At 41.4% G+C, this 22,714-nt stretch overlaps 2 protein-coding genes across 2 annotated transcripts; one reads left to right on the forward strand and one right to left on the reverse strand.

The window, feature by feature from the left end:
• Positions 1-1,005: 1,005 nt before the first annotated feature.
• On the reverse strand, positions 1,006-10,319 carry pde5aa (phosphodiesterase 5A, cGMP-specific, a). The gene is made up of 20 exons (XM_073465283.1): positions 10,054-10,319; positions 9,195-9,858; positions 8,522-8,605; positions 8,296-8,376; positions 7,619-7,708; positions 7,339-7,479; positions 7,161-7,228; positions 6,856-7,001; positions 6,036-6,211; positions 5,880-5,930; positions 5,191-5,337; positions 4,194-4,322; positions 2,972-3,066; positions 2,715-2,802; positions 2,126-2,226; positions 1,949-2,026; positions 1,800-1,863; positions 1,635-1,709; positions 1,343-1,426; positions 1,006-1,179 (listed from the first exon to the last, which is right to left on the reverse strand). Exons 1-20 carry the CDS (start codon positions 10,317-10,319, stop codon positions 1,006-1,008), a joined length of 2,802 nt encoding a protein of 933 aa, XP_073321384.1.
• Positions 10,320-14,129: 3,810 nt separating this feature from the next.
• Positions 14,130-19,392, forward strand: ppp2r2ca (protein phosphatase 2, regulatory subunit B, gamma a). The gene is made up of 9 exons (XM_073465389.1): positions 14,130-14,193; positions 14,708-14,805; positions 14,928-15,111; positions 15,576-15,688; positions 15,941-16,118; positions 17,702-17,866; positions 17,979-18,148; positions 18,731-18,822; positions 19,098-19,392. The coding sequence occupies exons 1-9, from the start codon at positions 14,130-14,132 to the stop codon at positions 19,390-19,392; spliced, it is 1,359 nt and encodes a 452-aa protein (XP_073321490.1).
• The last annotated feature ends 3,322 nt before the right edge of the window (positions 19,393-22,714 follow it).

Below are 22,714 nucleotides of genomic sequence, written 5' to 3' on the forward strand. Positions count from 1 at the left end.
AATAGCAGTTTTGCTAATATCTTCCATGTAATGTGTCCCAGTGATTCCACGTCAATACCGAAAAATGTTACTAGACTGGAAAAATATGACACGCATCTTCCAAATGGGTTTTAGTGCTTTTACTATTCTACGGATAATTTCTGTAAGACAACATTGTTTTTCTTTACAAAAGTAAAGCACTAACATCCAATATGAAGAGGTCTGTTCTATTTGGCCAGTGCAGTATAAATTAATTACCAACTGGCAATCAAAATAAATGTGCAACAAGAGACCAATTTAAAATGATGTTTTTTTCATTCATGTAAGCAAATCAGCAAGAGGTTACTGATAAAAACAATGGTATTGTGTCACTTATTGATGAGGACTCGTAAAGTAGTAAAGCGTGAGGGCCTGACCCCAGACTGTAAACATTTATTAGCACAGTGTAGCTACCAAACCTCTAACACTGCTAACCTGTGACCTCGCTTCATAGCTGTTTGGTCTCTGACTGCTGACTGCATGTTATTTAAAACAGAAGATGTCAATAATTTTGAAATAATTATTGTAAAAAAGACATACATTAGTAGCCCACATCTGAATATATATCTCAGCTATGACAATGTCAAAGTACCCATAGCAACATGGAAACTCAGTTACATGTAACATAAAATCTGGATATGCATTCATAAAAGTCAGTACAAAGAGTACAGAGAAAGTGCAGATACAGTATGGTAATTATAATTTTCTCAGCTTGTGCCACTTCAGTCCTTTAATATTTGACTGTTGACAGGTTTCCCATTGGACCTGCTTCAGGATATGCTGGGAGAAAACTGCAGCACAGCCTTTAATAGTCAAGATTGATGTATATCCCATTAACACATTTTGTTGTCAGAGTTCTGATGTGACATTTATGATGTGGCAAATATTCAAGTCAAGATCCGTTCAAGTGTAGATGGAGAACAACAGGCCAGGTGGGTAAACCTCCTTTTTGATTCCAAAGCTGTGTCCTCGTCTTACATCCTGTCGCTATTCCTCTGTCTGTATCTCTTCTTCTTTGTTTTTATGTTCTGCCAGCGTTACAATATTACTATTTTTGCTGTTTCCTTCCACTACTTCCTTAGCGAGATGCAGCCAGTTGTCTCTGTTCTTCTTACAGCCATTCAGCAGTGGGGAGCAGGTGCCAAACAGTCTTGACACAGCCTGAGGGAGACAGAGTGATGATTGGAGTGAATTTAGAGTAGATGATAAGAAAACAGGACAGCAGTAAGAACAATATTGTGTTTTTTTTTCCTTACAAACATGCACACATATACATCGATGTACCATCTGCATGCATACATCCACACCTGCAGAAATAACACACCTTGTAAAGGGGGTAACAGATGTCATCGATGTATTCCACTTGCATGTATGGTAGTCGAGTACTGTTTTCTCTGTTCATTATGTCCTGTTGTAAGACAATGTAAATGCTGTTAGAAAAGGGGGCCAGATCAGCTGTATCTGATCAAACACAGTATTATTTTTTGGTTCTCAATGTAAAGCCTTGGAGGAAGTAACAGCCCATAAGAACACTTTGTGCAGTCTGTATAAAGAATCCGTGGCATAAAATATTGCATTCAAAAAATTATTACATTACAGGAGGTACTACAACTTACAATGGGTTTGATTTTGAACTCTTCTCTCTCTTTGTCCCCCTGTGCGAAGAACTCCGTGGCAACCAGGTTGGCAATCTGTTTTGCAGGAGGAATGAGGTTAAGGTTGCAATGAACTCAAAATAACTGATTAAATGTCCACATTAAAACTGTTTGTGTGAGACCTACCCTTTGTTGTTCAGGCCAAGGCTTTGTGATCGCAGAGAGGTCGCTGGCTGTCATCAGCATCGACCTGTGGGGTGAATAAATCTCTTAAAGAAACAGCTCCATCATAGATATTATCATATGCGCCTGAGTCTCATTCATTTGATTCTCACCTCAGTAAATCTCTTTGCTTCTCACTCTTCCAGCTCATTCTGTTTTTCTTACAGAGAGAAAAGAACTCGCTTCTTCTCCTAAAAAGACAAGCACAGATAAACAAGGGTATCGGGGGGAAACAGGACATACACAATGCTTGACCTGCAGCTACATTGACATTTGATGTCTTTACATACTCCATGTAGACGGTCAGGTCAGTGGCGAGGATTGCCCTTTTGATCATGTGTAGTACAGATTTGTGGTCCTCTGTAGAGAGGCCGCTGAGAATCTGACTGCCCTGAGAGAATAACAGAGTAAAGTAAGGTAAAGGCTTTGACTCAGTGACCGCCAGATATACAGCATGGCATAGAAACAAGCTGCCTGTTAAAAGTTTCACTGTGTAGGAATAAGTCACATATACAGGGCTGTTCTAGAAAGAACAAAGATTGTGTCTATAATTGGACTTACATATAAAAAAGAATAAAGGAAGACCACTTAAAATGAAATCTGGTGCTGAATATCTGTCTAACATTACAGCTTCTGTCATTTTTTTGAAGAAACAGAAGTAAAATGTTTAATTTAAAAATGAATAAAAATGAAAGAGACAGAAAGACAGATACAAAGTCAAAGTGTGATGACTCGAGAATAACACTGGATGGTTTTGGACTGGTTGAAGCAGATGAAATAGGTAGCAGGGGCAACATGTGGACATACAGTTGATAGTGTGCATACACAGGTGTATATAAGTTGAGATAAAAGAAAAGAGTGTACTGTTGGTGTACTTACATTGTTGTTTAGGATAAAGAGACACAGGTTGTAGTGGTGGTTTTCAAGAGACGAGTGTCCATACAGCTGAGCTAAAGGCTGCTGACTCCTGAGGGGGAGAGAGAGAGACAGATTATTTTGGCTGAAGAGAAGGCATTGACTGAACTGATAAGTGACAAGATAACCAGTATAATACTGGATAATCATACCGTTAATCTGATAAAAAATACGTAGCCATGGATTAGATGACTTCTTATGAAAAAGAGTGGAGGACTTACCTTTCTATGTAAGAGTTACTGACTCCTCTGTGGTCAATATCATGACTCAGAGTGGCAATCATCAATGCTAAGATCTCCAGACGGGAGAAAATTGTCTGAAATATAAACAGGAGAAAACAGAGAAAAAATGAGATAGAAATAGTGCTGAAATGTTTTTTCCTTTCTTCTTTACATGAAAGCCTGTATAATTTTGTACATATTTGCAGTCGATCAGTCAAGGTCACCCCAGTCAGTCACCTCGAGGCTTTGAATGAGGGACAATAAATATTTCAAAGAGTTTCGGTACCTGTTAGAGATATTAAGTAAAACATATTTTAAGAATGAACATAAAAAAAGTATAAAACACCTGACTGAAAAAGCTAAGAAAAAAAAGGCTGATTTCTGTTCCACAGGATGAGGTCTTATCAGATCTTGACCCAGGACTGACACAAAAAATCAAAAGATCAGGCCAAACCCAAACCCATAAATATGAGCCTCCAACTTTTAACAATTAAAACTTATTTCAACAACTACCTTTAAATCATACAAATGACAGAGACACCAAAGTTTACTGTCAACTTATTGTCATTCAAAATCCAAAAACATGTGCAAAATGCTGACACATCAGCCAGGATAATGTGTAAAGTGTCACAGCACTATTATACACAGTCACAATTAATCAGGTACATAGACAGATGTAGAGACTGACACAAGTGAGCGGCAAAGGTCACCCAAGTAGAGAACTAGTCTGCTATGTGATCCCCATGGAAAGCCGTTAAGAGGTTTTGTGGAGGTCTGGGATTAATCCTACTTCAAATAATTAAGAGTACTCTGCAGTCCTCGAATGACTCCTAGACATTAGCTGAACTTATGACAGTCAGATGAGACGATACTCAGTAGATGTGATGCAAATGTCAACATACGGTTCCACATAGACAGTACCTAACTTCTGGCCGCTTTTAAAAGCACTACTTATGCTAAGTGGCCACTATAGGACTGCTCTGCTCCAACCATGTTATGGAAGAATTGGCAGGTCAGGCATGTCTAAACCCTGATTAAGCTCTTCATGCCTGTGTCGTTTCATAAAAGTCAGCATGCAAAGGTTTAGGATGCAGAGGAGCAGGGCACAATATTTACAGGGAACGTCCTGAAACATGCTAGTTTGCCGCAGTGAAAAAAGTTACAGTATCATCTTTGTATATTTGCATTTTGAGCAAATGAGCAAAGACACACATGTACTGACCTGGAGTTGGTCAGTGGCCATGAGCATAGCAAACATGCTTTGAGCAGTGCTCAGTGCATGGCTCCAGTTGTGATAAGGCACGCTGTTCCTGTAGCCACGTCTCACTGTCAGGACCCACTGGCAGAGACTCTGAAAGAAAGAGACATACACAAGGGAAGCTTAATGCATTCACTTGAGAAAAAAAAAATTGCCCTATTTTTCTGAATTAACGAGACACCTCAAAATCCCAAGAGAGGCTCTCACTAACCTGAGAGCTCGATTTCATGCACCGTCTGCTTAATTTAACCCAGTTTAATTTTGGTTTGGATTTAAGACATTGGGAGATGCTCATGTCTTTACGAAAAAGACCGGAAAATACACACATTTTAAACACCTATTTAATGTTGTGTTATATTATATGTATAATGTGTGTGTGTATATATATATATATATATATATATATATATATATATATATATATATATATATATATATATATATATATATATATATATATATATATATATATATATATAGTCCTGTGCTCAATCCATAAAGCCAAAACAGCTTACTACAATGATGGTTTTCGTTTCTGTTTTGGAAGTTGAAATATTGGTCCTGAAGCAACATTAATTATAATGTTGCAGGAACAACATCAACAGAAGTAGCGAACATACTGACATCACAATAGCATGATTGGTCAGTCACAATGATGTTCCTGGAAAACATTAATTATGATTTCCAAGGAACAACACCAACACGGTGATATCAGATACACCAGGTAGCCACCAGTGAAACTCCTGTAGTTGAATCATCATCATCAGATGTAATAACTCCAAACAGCCAACAATAACAACTCAACCCCCCCAAAAAAGATTTTCATAGAGGCTCATTCATCTCAGTGATGATATTTAAAGAGGAATACACTACCAGGTATCAGGATCAAACGATGATGCTACTTTTCCCTACCAAAAAGACAATTGTTGTCATGGCGATTAATTATTAACAGCTCAGTTACCTTATAATCAATGTTAAAATCCTGCACCAATTTCAGGTCCAGGAACATTCGAATGGTAGCCTGACTGGTCAGGTCTTCTGCCAGACCACAATCAGAGAAATTGAAGTCTAGAATATAAAGTGATTCAGCAGAGGGAATAGTGGCCTCCTAGAAACAGAAGACAATAAATAACAAGCATTGAAATAAACTGTGTACGGGCACAGAGCATTCATCCACCCACAAACACATGATGTCTTTTTCTGTCTCTCGCCTACAAAGCTTACGGGCAGGGGAATCATCTAGGTTTAACGTGGGTGAGGAGGTTACATTGCCTTTGCCACTGTAAGACAGTGATAGCAGCTAATCAAGAGCTTTAACTTAGTAGAACATAAGCTGTACTTTTATTGAAGCCATTTAATCTGAACTGCAGAAATAAACTGAGAGGTGATTATAGGATGTTGTACAACAGACAGGATGACAAAACAATATCGAGAGTGAAGGAGGATGGGTGGTTAAAGGGGTGGCTTAGAGGAACTGAAAAAGGAGGATGTGGAGCATGGTGAAGGAAGATTAAAGAAAAGGGAAGAAGACAAATCAATTTACCCTCTTTCTTGAAAAGATGGCTTATTATTAACATAACAGGAGCTGTAGCAAGGCTAGACTGAACTAAGAGACAGTGATCATTTGTACCAGAGAAAGTTAAGAATCACCTGCAGTGCTTGGACCTCCTGCTCTGCTGCTGTGATGTGGTAGGCAAGAACCTGTGAGAAGAAGAGTGAACACACATACTTTGTAACATTTGAGCATCTGGATAGGTTCACTTGACTGTTAGCTGGAGATGTGAGCAGTATAATGGGGTTACCCACCTCCTGTGTGACCTCTATACTGGCCCTCCGCTCCTCAGTGATCTGCACAGCCTGTGCATACTGCAGAGCCAGGCCGCAGTACACTGCCAAGTCCTCTAGGAGGCGCTCATCATATCTGTTAAAGGCTTCCATCTCATCTGAGTCTCTGCTCCTTTTGTTCATCAGCTGGCACACCGCTGTGTGACAGTAAAGAAACGGATTGTTGTGCAGTACGCGTAAAACATAATAAGTCTGCGTGTCAACTTACTGTAGATACTGCATGTCTAACCAGAGGGGAACAGTTTGGACTTTGGCTGGAGGTCCAGGCCTAGTTGACTAAACTGGACGTACAATTAGGGTCCTTTTGGTCATGGTAGTTGTCCAGTGAAAATCTGATATCGTGACAGCCTGTGACTGTCCTAAATATGTAAATGAAATGTTTTCATCTTTTATTTTATATAATCTTATATAATCTCTATATTAATCTTTGCTAATATGTTGGATTCATGTTAACGTGTATCAGGCACATTTAAAACATTAAAAAAGATGAAACTTTAAAAATATATATATAATATATAAACAATAATTTGGCCCCTTGGGGTCAAGGACACCCCGTTGAGGACCCAGGCTTTAACTAATGTTTTCCATCACACTGCAAGCAAACATTTAACCTCCCTTTCCAGCTAGGTGTCGTCAAAACCCAACAGCATTTTGTATGTTTAGTGTTCCAAGCATGAATGACTGCAGAGTGAAGCCCAGAGTTTGTGATCCGACACCATGAGTATTCAGACGGATGAATAATGTATCATGACATGATCATTGCCATTTATAACAGACTCACCAATAACATCTTCAGATCTCTCATTTCTGACAGGGCAGCAGATCAGACTCATTGATTTCCCAGAACTCTCCGACATATTAAGAGTTTCCATCGCAACCAGGGTTCGAAGGGCATATGATGGGTCAATATCGCTGATGTCACGCTCCCTGAAAAGAGACACGGAAGCCAGTTACACTAATGTGAGATAAGGGAGACATATAATTTGGTTAATGTACAGTATATAAGCAAGACTCATAACATGCTAGCTATCAACCAGGTAATAATACTGATTTGTTTTTATCAATAAAGCAACATGCAGGCAGAACCTTCTATAAATCTGGCACGTTGACCCGAGCTCTTCACACTCCAGGTGGATCACTCTGGAGAATGAAACCTGAAAAAAATAACACATGAGTCTTAGAAAATACCCCACATTAGCATACAATAGGATGGACACTTTACTAAACAAAGTAATCAAACAGGATAATGCACCTCGCCACCCACAACTGATGTTTGGTCACCAGGGATGAAGATGGTGCAGTACTGAGCATGTGTGAACGGCATGATGGTGGCAGCCATCTTACTCAGCAGAACCTCAAAAGAATGGTGCTCCATTGACAATACCTGTGCCATCTCTATCAAGGCCTGACACACACACACACACACACACACGCACACACGCACACACACACACACACACACACACACACACACACACAGATTGATTAGATAACATACATACGTATAAATAAATAGACTTCATATTGTTCTCTGCTGTTGTTACCTGACTGCGTTTGGCCTCTTGTCTTGAGCTCTCATACAGCTGAACATTATCCAGGACCATCCCCAGCACATCCATATGATTGGACAGCACCTGGTCAATTAAATTCAACTCAAACTTAACTCAAGTTGATTGCAAGCAGACTAAGAAAATCTGCTCCTGCTCCAAGTCAGTGTTTTACTATTACATATGATGCTTTTGGATTAATTGCCATTCAACATATTCTATGAGACCATCATATGTTTGTAGCATTGCTCTCCTGTGAGAACCATGTATCTATAAAAAGTCAACATTTCATGAGCTGAGAAAAACAGCCCTGTTTTCACCTTTGTGTCAATGTGTATATAGTTTGTTTAGTTTATGAGGTTTCTCAACCCCTAAAGGAACATTTCACCATTGAGTTTATAAAAAAAAAATCAAAATAACAAAATTTGGAGATATGTCATTTTCACTTGATAAGAAGTGAAATTGTAATCTGAAAAGTTACTTACTAGTTAGTAAGTTACCTTCTAAAAGTGGAAGTCTAATGTTGCATATCATGAAAAGTACAAATACCTTGAATTTGTAGTACATTATTTGAGTAAATGTACTTAATTACATCCTAGCACTGGAGATATGAATACATCAAATTAAATAATATAGAGAGACAAAAAGCTCTGATATCTTATTTAGTCCCTCACCTTTTCATCCATGTTGGTAAAAACAGAAACTGATCCATCGCAGCCATTTCTCTTGTTGATCATTACCACTATACCCACCACCTGTCCACAAAAAAACAGACATATTTTATTGTATCAACAATAATCCCACTGAAAGTTTCATCGGAGTGAGTTTATAAGAGGCAGGTACAGAAAAAATGCATTAATAATAATAATTCTTGAAATAAATGAGAGTTATGAATGTCACCTCTTCCCTGTAGTTCTTGATGGGAATGCTCAGAACTGTCCTGACCTTTGATGACTGATCGTCATCTACATTGAACCTGGGATCCTGTGGAGGAAAACTTTTAAGTTACCACTGCAGACAAGCACATCACTATCTTGTTTTCACTGAAATGCGACAAATTTGTGTGTGTGTAGATCACGTGTAGTGCACCCTTGTGTGTATTAAGAACTTTATGTAATTTGGCACTGCAACACCTGCCCAAATTTAACTCCTGTGTGCTTAAACTATCTGGTCGGACACATCCGGCTTTGTTATGAGGAACTACCCACCCAGGCTCACGCTGACTAGGGATTACCTGCTGTGCAGTGCTGGCATTGGTTGCTAATCACATTGGTGTTAAGGATGAGGATGTGCGGTTTGGGAATCTCCTTTATGCTCTTAAGTATGCTGTGTCATCATCCAACTTTGTGAGGGTGTGTGTATGTGTGGGTCTGTACAAAGATGTCTCAGAAGCCTCTAAAGATTAGAAGCAGATGCGTCATCAGGGATTCCCTCACACAACCCCACACTCCATATGACCATGTCATTATGTCAAGAAATGGAGGACCCACTTAGTGTACAGTCCTTCTTTGTTTAAAATACCTGTGACTGAGAACAAACAAAAAAAAATCAATGTTTCAGTTTGTAGATTTACCTCTGATATGTCTCTCAGGTTCATTGGTGACCCTGTAGCCAGGACACATCCCATAATGCTCTTCACCAGCTCTAGGTGTGCATGGCTGCAGAGGTTGCCTTCGCTCAAGCACCCCAAAGCTGTCGTGCCATTCACCTCCTCCAAGGTGTTCCTTCCACTGCAGTCTTTCTTCACCAGAGAGAGACAACTGCCCTCAGCTGCCAGCAGCTCCCCAGCATGCAGGACAGCCCCCTGGCAGAGCTCTGCAACGGAGCCCATCCAACTGAGACCTCCTCTCAGGAGCTCCATCATCCACGGACAGCACTCACCCTGGCCACAGGCTGCCTTTGCACTAGAGGGGCGCAGAGGATGAGGGGAGTGAGGTATTTCAGGGGAGCCAGGGCAGCGGGGAGACAGTTGATGGCAGGGTGGAAAACAGCAGCGTGAAGAGCGGAGAGAGCAAGGGGACTGAGTGCCCAACACATCTGGACTGGAGCGATCCGTCCACTCAGGGTTGCTGAGGGGCTTGAGCCTGTCCATTAAGGAGGAAATGTTCAAGTGTGAGGTCATTGGAGCGGAGGCTCTGCGATGATGATGATGAACCTTCATCATGAGCAGGTCAGAGTGGTCAGAGCTGCTTCTGGGAAACCTGGCCAGCTGTGGAGACGTCTCTGTCTGTGGACAACTGACCCTGAAAGTCACAGACGAGACAGATTAAACAAGAACAATCTTCTGAAGCCACATTTTCTTGGTTTACAGTCATTAAAATAAACATACAGAACATCCATTAAGTCGTTCAATCACGGCGGACTTTTAAATTCATCTTATTTATAAGTTCAGCAATCAGTTGTTATCAGATATAGTGCAAAATAGATCTTACGCGGAAGCTCTGCGTAAAAAGTAGGCCCTCGTGAAGTCGGAGTGGTCATCCAGCCATGCCTCCACCTGGTCGCTTTTCATCCCGTCTCCAAACCTCCTGCGGCGCGTCTTGGAGCGGGGGCTCCACTGCGGGGAGAAGAACCAGCCCATGCCTCTCACTATCGGCGGGGCCGTCACAGTTTCCTGGCGGAAGGACTCCTCTGCCCCAGCGGCGCGAGGTGTCCCGGGAGTCGCGTTGCCAGCCTCCATGGACTCCAGGCAGGGCATCCCCTCGCTCAGGTAAAGCGAGAAAAGATCGACCAAACTCAGTTTGAATGTATCCGAGTTATCTAGGAGAAACAGTTGTCATGTGGGGTGATGTGGCAGACTGAAGCTACGTGCGTGAGGGCAGAGGGATGGACCTGGAGGAGCAAGTGGAAACGATTGCGTCAAGGTAATCCCCTGACCTTTATTTAGACGATCTGGGGCCACAGCAGGTTGGTTCATTAAAGGAATCTGATTAAACAGATGAAGCATGTTCAGTCTCGCGCTTTGCTGCAGTGTGAAACGACCATTTTGGTGCTTTAGGCAACCTGAAGAAAGTTTAAATTAAGTATAATTACTGCCTATCTGTAACCTCCTTATTAAAACTTAGACACATTATGGGCCTACACAATCACTTTTTAGATTTCATTGCACATGTCCTGGGAATCATCAGCATAAAAAGTGAAGAAAAAGACACAGGTGTGTAACTAACAAAACTAACCTATCAAATCTAAACATCGCAGTTTTGCATTGTAAGGCGGCAACAGTTAAGCTCTTAAGTATGCTGTGTCATCGTCCCACTTTGTGAGGGTGTGTATGTGTGTGTGTGTGTACAAAGATGTCTCAGAAGCCTCTAAAGATTAGAAGCAGTTGCGTCATCAGGGATTCCCTCACACAACCCCACACTCCACATGACCATGTCATTATGTCAAGAAATGGAGGACCCACTTGGTGTACAGTCCTCCTTCTTTGTTCAGAATACCTGTGACTGAGAACAAACTAAAAAAAAGTCACTTTGTAGATTTTATTGCACACACCCTGGGAATCGTCTGCATAAAAATCTGGGAAAAATGTACAGGTTTGTAGTGAAATAAACGAGACAACTGCCTATCAAATCTAAACATCACAGTTTTGCATTGTAAAGTGGTCAACACGTTGCTTCAGATGTTACTTTTTATTGTATCAGTGTTGCTGGTTCACTACAGCGTGACAATATGTGTCTTAAAAACAAGAAACAAGTTATTTTTAGGTTGTAAACACTGGGAAGCATTATATGATAGCTTTGCTCTAATTGGACTGCGGCAGAGTATGCAAATATGTATTGTAACCTGTGACCCTTAAAGGTGCAATATGTAAGATTTACAGTTTAAAACATTCAAAAATGAACTGAAATTATCAACAGAATGTGAAGAAATAACAGTTTTGACGTTAAGTCAAAGACACCAGCACTCTTCCCCCCTGCTCGGTGCTCTAAGTCTGCTAATTAGAGTCTGCTACTATGACCACTAGCTGCTTACGAGCTAAAGGCGGCTACAGTTAGCCGCAGTTTCACTGTGGTGAAATGCTGCCCCCTATTTGCTTGGAGAATTTATTTGACAGGTGGCCAATTGCACCTTTAAAAATGGCATAAACATAAACTTAAGGCCTTGCCTACATTTTATACTTATTTAATTAACATTTGGGTAACACTTTGTATGAAGCCCATGTCTGTAATGCATAATAACACATTATGAACAGACTTTTAATGTGTTACAGTGTACCTATAGTGCTACAGTCGACTACAAACAGTCGTGGATATACATAAAAATAATCATAACTCATTATGACGCCAATGTCTAAAATTAAAAACAGAATTATGACGCGTTACAGTGAGCCTATAGTTATAAGCAATCATAAATATTCAGAATGCTTTATAAAAATAATCATAAAACATTATGAAGCATATGATCAATACCTTACAATTGCTGGTCACCTACTATTCTTGCCATGGTCATATTAAAATCTCATAGTTGTAATACATTATAATCATTTTATAACACATTATGATCACTATTGTAATGCATTATAATGTGATTATAACTTAAGTGGCTATTGGGTGCTTTAAGTAAAATCATGAAATCCCAGTGTTAAAGGTCGATATAATACTTTACAAGCTGGTTATAAGTCACTACAAGTGAGTACATTGTATGTTGTAAGTAACGTGAAAAAGAAACAGTAATATAAATTATACTGATGTTTATAATGCATTATAGACATTGGTGTGAAAATGAGTTTGGGTTATTGTTATAAAGAATATTATAACTGACAAAATGGTGCTAAAGGCGCATTATGACACATGTATGTTCATAATTTGTTGAAATGCATTAGAGACATGGGCTTCATAGAAAGTGTTACCAAAAATGGCAGCAAAACGTGCACCCATTCACAGTAGAGTGTTATCATAGAAAAAGTACATGCCAGTGTTACTACTGTAGACATGGAGGGTGCAACATCACATGCAGGCTTTAAAGAATGGCAGTAATGGAAAGAGACGTCAAATTCTACCTAATTTTAAAGAGAAATCTTTTAGTCACATAAAGGAAACATGATAAGGGATGTGTAATAGAGGAGGTTGACGGGTTACAGGCTGCTGGTCAAAGCAATTTATTTTGTTGAGGGAGTGCTTTAAATGGAAAAGGCTGTTAGTGATGAAAATGTCTCATTCCACTGATGGCCAGATAACACTGTAGTGTCTAGAAAGAACCACAAAGACAGCCCGGCAGCCTTTCTCCCAAAACAAATCTCCCACGGGACAAATAAATGAATCTTGAATCTTGAAATCAAGAAGTACTTTGTGTGTGAGCATTTGATTTCTTTTCAACCAACTCTACAGTGCAATTCAGGCTTTTATTTAAAAAAAACCCCTAAATACTCTTCTGAATCCTTCCTGTGTCTAACTGCTCCCTCTCCTGGCCTCTTTTACTCCTTTACCATCTGCAGTGGGTGGATCCACGAGTGACAGCTGCGCCGCGATTGGCTGCTCCAGGAGGAGGCTGCCATGACACAGTGGATGCTGCACAGAATCAGTTCCACAGCATCAGCAGGCAGCAGACCTCCATCCTCCTCGTTATCCCTCTCTCTCCTTCTCTTTTTTCTTCTCCTTTGCCTCTCGTCCTCTCACCACCACCCTTGCTCTCTCTTCTCTCTCCCTCCTCCTCTCCCTCCGACAGACAGACGGGCAGGACTAGAAGCAGCAGCAGCAGGCGGACTGGTAGGTGTGCTGAGGCCTGTCTCCCTCCTGCAGCACAGGCAAGACATCGCGTTCTCCTCTGATCTCCGTCAAGGACTATCTATTAGAGAAGTGTGTGTGTGTGTGTGCGTGTGCATGGGAGAGCGGGGATCCGGAAAGTAGGCAGAGAGGACTACCACACCTTGGGAGCGTTTACTGCCACTGCCGGGACTGCACAGGGTGAATGTTGCTGACATTTTCATACTCACGTCCTCTTCATCATGTTCTTGTCACTGTGTGAATACAGACGGATGTATATTCTCTGCTGCTCTGCTGGAGCTGTTTGTTGTTTTTCCTCCACTCCACAGCTCTGGGATCTGCTTCAGCGTTGACTAGGCCTCTGCACACGTGTGTCTTTGCTAATGAGTGTGTTGAATGTCTAACAAAGGTCACACCATTTGGCAACGCTGTCTGCATGTTTTGTCATCCTGCCTAATGACGCCCCTCCTCTTTTCTCTCTCCAAACTTCCCCACCAGCCCTTCCATCCACCTCACATCTTCTACCTCACCACCTCTCTATCCTCCTCCATCTTCTCTCTCTCTACTCCCTCTCCTTTTCCTCTCCCTCAAAACCCTCTTTCTCCTCCGTCTACCCCCTCCTCTCCATCTCCTCCTCTTTCACGCCTCTTCTCCTTCCGGCCGGCTGGTTTCCCAGGATGCCTTGTTCCAGGCCGCTCCGCTAGGCCCTAGCAGCATGGGCGGAGCCTGGGTGGGGAGAGAGAGCACGGATTGGACCCTTCCCCTCAGGACGGGCGCGCTGGCGGGTCACCCTCCCTCGGCTTCAGATGGGCGAGGACGCTGAGAGCCCCAAAATCAACCACACCTTCCTGCGAGACTACGTCACTGAAGGTAGGGCAGACGGCGTGTCGTCAATGGGTCTGTGGTGTCAGATAACAGGCTGGTATGATTGAATGGATTCATTTTAGCTTCATGGGTGCATTATCGCTGCACTGCTGGGTATATGGAACGGATGTTGACATTAATCACTCCATGACTGACTGAATGCTCACTGAGAGGCACTGCATTGTTGGGCCTGTTTTTTTTAGATATGATAATGACATCGTGCTCTTCTATGATAGATAAATGTTCGATTTTCTGGTTTGTGGTCCAAGGAGCAGAAGGTAGCAGAAACAATATTTGGTTGATAGTTTCTTGTCCCGATGAGAATTTATCCAGGCATCATGAGTAAGAGATATTCTGGCTCCATTGAACAGGAAGCTTTGCATTGATTCAGTATTCTTCTCTGCCCCTCATTTTTTCTGTTCCTACTTAATTTCCTCTCTATTCTATCATCTCATTTCTTCTCTCTTTTATTCTACCCATTGTCCTGCTTGATTGCCTCATATTTTCCCGTCTTCCTCAGCTGATGTCATCTCTACGGTGGAGTTTAACCAGACGGGGGACCTGCTGGCCACTGGGGATAAAGGTGGCCGAGTGGTCATCTTCCAGAGAGAGACAGAGGTCGGTTTTAACATGTTAGACTTGAAACAATCACCTTAATCTATACCCAGGATATTCACAAAACACTCCACATTCTTTGCATCCTAAAACGCTGTTTATCCTTTACCTTTTGCCCTGGACAGCCTAAAGGGGAGTCAGAGGAGGTGGGGGAGACGGGGGACTCTGGGGAGTACAATGTCTATAGCACGTTCCAGAGCCACGAGCCGGACTTTGACTACCTGAAGAGTCTGGAGATTGAAGAGAAAATCAACAAGATCAGATGGCTGCCACAGCAGAACGCAGCACACTTCCTCCTCTCCACCAATGGTGAGAAACCAGTGACAACTGTGAATGTGCATGGATTTTGATTGATATTAGAAATGACATTTGTACGACCCAGCTCCGGTTCGCAGCATCATGCCAGCCTGGCTTCGTCTTCTATTACCAGGGTGGGGTAATATTACATCAAGCCAGTCATTGGAGCCACATGTGGGTGCAGTAGTGGCCCTGACCTCCCAGTGTGAAAACCACAGAATCTATTCTGTGGTTTAATTATAGTCCTGTCATAAGCCTTAATTGCCCCGAAATCTGTTAAATAGGGATGATATTTTAAAAACGTGGCTTAGTTTACAAAAAAAGTACAATTTTCAACTACACTGAAGAAAACTGGTCAGGGATCAGATCTCTTCTCCACTGGACTGTTGAAGTTTACTTGTTGAAGGCACTTACTGTCAGATCTCTTTGCACTTTATCAGCTTCACGTGATGTGCAAATCTCTCTGCCTGTCACAGATAAGACCATTAAACTGTGGAAGGTGAGTGAGAGAGACAAGAGGCCAGAAGGATACAACCTGAAAGATGAGGAGGGACGGCTCAAGGACATCTCTACCATCACCTCTCTGCAGGTGCGCACACAGAAAACACAACATACACACACACACACACACACACACACACACACACGCATGGAAGCCTGCACATGCACACCTTCATTTTGGTCAGTCACATACGGTCTGTATCAAGTTGACGTTCGATTGGCAAGCCCAGCGTTGATGATAGCCCCCTCATATGATCCCTGACTCTCAAGTCCTCTATTTCTGTCCTTTATGTCTTCCTTGTTCCCTCTTTGATTTCTCCTCACCCTCTTTGTATCTAAGGTGCCCGTGCTGAAGCCGACAGACCTGATGGTAGAGGTTCGACCCAGGCGAGTCTTCTCCAACGGACATACCTACCATGTCAACTCCATCTCGGTCAACAGCGACGGGGAGACCTACCTGTCTGCTGATGACCTCCGCATCAATATGTGGCACCTGGGCATCACGGACCGGAGCTTCAGTATCCTTCTTAACTTGCTTTGTTTATATCACACACATTTCCTTTCATTTCACATCATCCTCTGCTTCTTATGACTCAATAGCTCGCCTCTGATTCTTTGTTTGTAACATAACCTTTTACTGGAGGAGGTGACTCATGTTACACAGGGTATGAAATTCCCTGAGCAAAACAGATCTTTGCAGCTATCTTTTTCACTGTTATGAAAGTAAAAGCATGTGTCATCACAACTAATTCTGCAGGAGCAAAGAGAAAATTATGTTTGGATGTTATCTAATTTCAGGACCAAAATAAGAAAAGAGAAGAAGATGTGTTGCAGGAAGTGCTTATTAAAGTTAAAGTAGTTTAATAAGTCAATAGTATTTTTGGCTTCAGTTCACTTCTATTTAAATCATTCTCCGAACCTAAACCGAATGCTTATTACAATGCTTATAGGTGCAATATGTAAGACTTTAGTTGAAACATTAAACAAATAATGTATGTACTGTGTTCCAGTGATATCTACTGAAGTTAGCATGCTAACCAGCTAACCCCGGTCTGTTTTAGCTTCCCCTGTGCTCCTAGCTCCCAGTCCGGACCGCCAGCTGCATGGCTGAGCTAACTAGCTGACAGCAGCTACAGTTAGCAGCATTTAGCGGTTACTCTAGTGATGTGCTGCCTGCTATTTGTTTTGAGTACGAATTTAACAAGTGGCCAGTTCTTACATACTGCACCTTTAAAGGATAATCATGTTTCAGTTGGAGCAAAATAACATATTTTATCAGTGAATCTTTGCGTGAAAGCGAACAGTTAAAACAAGGGAGCACAAAATCATATGTATGTTAATGTGGGTGACATGATCATATGTGTTCATGTGCCAAAATATATCTACATGTTTTCCAGCGCCCTCTGAAGCAGATTCACATGTGCTGTATTGTACATGCACATGTCATGCTGCTGCAAGGAAATAGCTACTTTTGAATTCTTGAAATCTGTTATTCATAGGCTGTATTCAGTGCCATCTACTATTACTACCACTCTAAACAGCAAAAGCATCTGTGTAGATCCGTGCCTCAAACAAACCTCTCACACACTCAACTCCACCTCTTGAAATATACATACAGCTGAAATATACTTTACATTCCTGCTCATCTGAATTCACCCTGGATCTATATTTAATCTAAACAGAATATGCATGACTATGTTTGGATTTATGTTTCAATTAGAGCGCCATGTATCGCCTCGGAGCACGTGTGTTCAGCGCAGGCTCTAGCGTGTTGTACTGGGGCGCGTTTGGTGATTTCCCATTCAAATGGAAGCTGACCTAGAAAATCATAGAGGCATCTATGGAAGAAGAGTTTAAATAATTCAGTCAGCAGTACACTTTCTACTGAACCACACAGGACTACCACAAATAGAACAGAGAGAGGAGCACAGTGTGCATGCATATTTGGGGTTGGTTATTGGGAGAGCCATTTTTGGGTTGTGATTATGGATTGAGGTGCACAGAGAGTACGAAAAAAAGAAACAGAAAAATTAAAAATCTGCATAGTCATCATACTTTGCCATCTCTGTGGTGTTGAATCCTTAACAGAGCTTTTTCTCAGATATTGTTGACATCAAACCAGCCAACATGGAGGATCTGACGGAGGTGATAACAGCAGCAGAGTTCCACCCTCACCACTGCCACTTGTTTGTGTACAGCAGCAGCAAGGGCACCCTGCGCCTCTGTGACATGAGAGCCTCCGCACTCTGTGACAAACACACCAAACGTGAGCATGTTGTTGAGATTACAGCTCTCATTGGAGTGATACAATTTTGTCACATCATCATGTTTGTGAATATACGGGAAAAAAATACACCTTACCAATCTGTCATTATCAGTGTTCGAGGAGCCTGAGGATCCTGGGAGCCGGTCCTTCTTCTCAGAGATCATTTCCTCTGTGTCGGACGTCAAGTTCAGCCACAGTGGACGCTACCTGCTGACCAGAGACTACCTCACCGCCAAGGTGTGGGACCTGAACATGGACAAGGGCCCCGTGGAGACATACCAGGTAAAGTAGCACATCTGTGTCCCTCCCATGTGCCAGTTATATCTGTATTACCTGTGCTGATTGAATGTATGCCGACCAATGGTGTTTGTTGTGTCTGTTTTATTTTGAGGAGTCATTTGCTTAACTGACAGAAACTTCATCTTCAACAATACTCAATAGCTGATTAGTGGTTATCAAAATAAAATATCACTGTAATTTATATATTTATATCACTGTAAATTCAATATCTTTGGGTTTTGAAACAAAAATAATATTTTTTGGACACTTTGAGCTTTGAAAAATTGTTCAGACATGGAAATAATCGGGAAATGAATCAATAATGCAAACAATTGTTAGTTGCAGCCTTAGATTATTGACCTGAGCAGTCAGATATGCTGCGTTTCTCATGTTTGGTATTACAGCTACAAAGGCTGTATATTATCTACGAGAGGAGAGTGGGAGGAATATGACATGCAGCCAGAATCTGAACACATGCAGTTTGTTGTAGATGCTGTGCTCTGCATGTGGTCGATCCACTAGAGCACCATGTATAATTCTGAACCTACCCCATAAACTAAGCCTGACTGTCTGCATGATTCCCAGGTCCACGAGTACCTAAGAAGTAAGCTGTGCTCCCTCTATGAAAACGACTGCATCTTCGACAAGTTCGAGTGTGTTTGGAACAGCTCAGACAGGTAAGTGGTCGAGATAAAAAAGAGAAAAGGATGGACAAACAGCATATTTAAGTCCTTGTAAAAAGCAAAGGAGGAGGAGTGTGTCAGTGTGTTTCTGCTAACAGTGATTCCCTAAATGCTCTGCCTCTGCCATTACCCGACATTTAAATCAATCCTGCAGACAAGCTTTGCAGACATCCAATCAATCCCTGTGCCTTCTGTTTTGTTTTCCTCGCTTCCCTGAACCTCGCTTTTCCTCCAATATCTCATTATGTCCATCTCTTCTCTTCCCTCAGCGTCATCATGACAGGGGCATACAACAGCTTCTTTCGGATGTTTGACAGGGAGACGGGGCGAGGCGTTACCCTGGAAGCATGGAGGGAAAGCAGCAAGCCTCGGGCTGTGCTGCGGACCCGGCGAGTATACACTGGTGGTAAGCGTCGCCGTGGAGACGTGGGCGTTGATAGCCTGGACTTTACCAAGAAAATCCTGCACATGGCTTGGCATCCATCTGAGAATATCATCGCCATAGCAGCCACCAACAACCTGTACATCTTCCAGGATCGTGTCAACCCTGATCACACACAGTGACAGATGTATGGATAGCGGCAGACACAGTGCTTTTATCAGCTGTCACAGACAGTGACCCAAATATATTTGGATGTCTTAGAGAAGGCATGTGGAGTGGACGGCCTACATGAGAAGTCAAAGCCAAGCTGTTTCAAAAAGCATGCTGAGATGCAATATCTGTTTGTGTTGATAAAAGATCGGATTCGTGATAAAATGACTGTTAATTCATTTGATCCCCAAGGAAGGTGTATAATCATTTCTGTTTTAACACTTATATGAACTGACGTCTCCAGCACCCATCAGGACATGTTTTTGGTCCCACTACTCCCACTTTTTGAAAATGTTTGTGTAACTGTCCCACTGTAGTGGCAGGAAAAGAGGTGCGGGGACACCTCTCCATCTGCATTGACTCAGTGCTGTTGACCACACAATGTTGCACTTAAAACACAAAAGGCCGAAGATGCACGATGGGAAGCAACAGAGAAGGAATGATTGAGACGCTAAGATTGCAGATTCCCACTGACAGTGCATCTAAAACTAAGCATTTTTTTCACAATTGTGGAACATTATGAGCGGTGTTATTGTACAGCTCTTCACAGCAACATCCTCAACCATTTTTTTTTTCTCTCTATCGAGTGACAACAGCAGCTGAACCTCTCCTACAGAGCAGTGCTCTTGGAGATTGCACGCATAAACGACCCATAATCTTTGCCCTATTCACTTTGCAATAACAGCACTAAGAAAAACACAGTGCAGCAGTATTCCTGCTTTGAAACATGAGTTCTTCTTCTACAGGTATACACTCTTTGTACTGTTTGCTGTAAATATTCTATGTTCTTTCTTTTTTAAGGCGGTACCAATTTTGGTTCCAGAGAGCTAAAAGATGCATTTTGTCTAGTACACTGCAGATGAATCATGGGATCTCATGTATAGAGAGGCTGCCGAATCACACTATTACAGTTAAAGACTAAATGCGGGCAAGTATTGCTGGCTGTAGAGATAGGGTAAGGGGTGAGTTGTGCACAAACCAGCTGTTTTGTCATGTGTAGTAAGCTTTGATTGCTGTATTAAGGCCATTTTCTTGTCTAAAGTCTACATACAGATGAGGTAAATTACTGAAAATGAGAGTGGCCATATGTTCAAGCTGAGCTCCCTCACATATGTTCAATTTGAAGCTGATTGGTGATTAAATCTAACATAGACTAAAGTTTAATTTGCGTTAAGTGTTATGCTAATTTAAAATGAGCGGTGTTCATTTTATAACGCATAAGCACATATTGAAGAAGTATCTTACAATCAAGAAAAACAGATGGAATTTAAGCACATTGTTCACAAATGAGGCCCATGATTCAGATAATCAAAGTCTTGCTGAGTATGTTTGTGTCCAGTGTATTTGGAGGTCAGAGGTCATCATCAGTGCAATAGCTCATTATGTACATTGCTGAAATGTCTTTAGCATTAAAACAATAATATCATGTGAATTTATCATATCACAGGTTCTAAATGTCATCATACCATATACCTCACAGTGCCACATGCTACTCTGGGGAGCGACCCTGAAAAACCAGGATGTACAGCAGTAAGGTGATATCTGTGTTGGACTGAATCGCGCGACTTGGTCAAGATTTGATTGTTTACAGTGAAGTGCTTTGTTTTCAAGTGACCTTGGCCCTGATGGGAATTATTGCAAGTGTTTCAGACGTGTACTGTAGCAGGCAGAGTTGATGCAAAGTGACAGAAAGTGTCAAGTTCCTTTGCACTTTTTCAAAATCTGACAAGTACTCAACAACAGTTTCACTGTGTAAACCTCAAACTCCCAAGAAAAGAAGAAACTTGTTAATATATATGTTCCACTTGTCTGCTCTCTTCTCACTTTTCACCTCATTTTGGTTTCAAAATCACTGTTCACAGACATTTGCGTTGCAGCTTGTGGGCTACTACTGTGTTTCCGTCTTCACTGTCTGCCAGTGTCGTTGAATGCAGACATGGTCTTGCACTGATTTGTTTAACAAGGTGTACAAAACACAGCAGAATACAAAATGACAACCCACAAGAAAATGGTTTTCATAGTGACAGGCCACCTTGAGCATTATGTAAGTCTTGGGGCTCAGTCGTCTCACACTGGGCTGTAGTTTAGAGCAGGTCAGTTGTAATCTCATCATAACCACCACCACCACGTACAACCAGTGAGAGGATTTGTGTTCAGGAGCACAGCAGCAGCAGCATGTTGCCATTACTCAATGCTACTAGCGTGTATATCTATCATACTTTAAAAAAAGACAAATCTAACAATACAGAAAACATAACTCAAATGAGGTGAATGAAAGGAATGTGCATTAATAAAATAATGTGAAATCGGACAATTTGCTGCCTGGATTCATTTATGTCTGTGTCCGTGTTGTGCCGGCCTGGACCCTCACCAGTATGCTCTCAGAACCAACAGATCCGCAGACGATGCCATGTCCACTGCCCTTCAATCAGTCTTCACACACATTGAAAATAACAACAGCTACATCAAAAGGCTGTTTGTTGACTTCAGCTCAGCATTCAATACAATCTCACCCATATACAATAAAAAGGTCAATAACAAGCCAAAAGCTGTATTGTTTGAAAGACAAGCACTTTAATAATCATTGCATGCTTCCATAAACTCATCACTGAATAAAGAAGGTGCTCTAATTCACAGTATGCAGGCTCCACATCCACGATTGTTATTCACAGGTAAGTATTGTTACAATTTGACAGTGTTCACATATAAGGCTTTTCATGCAAAAGTGACAAATAGCAAAGACAAATTGTAATTATAAATGTGACGAAAATAATGACACCGAGGCAATGTAAAGGCACTCTGTGCTGTGAAGCTAAACAAATCATTGCAAATATTCCCACTACCGACACTACTTCTATGGAATGAACACTGTTCAATGTTTTCTTGGTGTGTCTACAGTCAAAGATAACACCAAGAATAAACTCTAGGAATTAATGCACTTAATTAGTTTTCATTTGACTTTAGTTTCTCAGACTATGAAGACTAGTGATGTTTATACATATATATATAAAAAATCACATTTTATAAGTCATCCCTCTCATAAATAGTGACATCTTTGGCATTTTGGTGTGTGAGTGTGAGATACAAGCCATGAAACAGCTGCATTATTTTACTATAAACAGCCTCACTGCAAACATAACAATCGAATCAGTGTTTTATGTTGGCTTTCCAACATAAATATTATATACTGTATATTTCATTAATTAAAATAAGACGAGAATGTTTTAAGACCACAAAGCAAGACAATCATGGCTAACAGAGCAAGAAATATATTTGGTAACACTTTCTCTGACG

This window comes from Pagrus major, chromosome 1 (assembly GCF_040436345.1).
Source record: "Pagrus major chromosome 1, Pma_NU_1.0".
Lineage (NCBI taxonomy): Eukaryota > Metazoa > Chordata > Actinopteri > Spariformes > Sparidae > Pagrus > Pagrus major.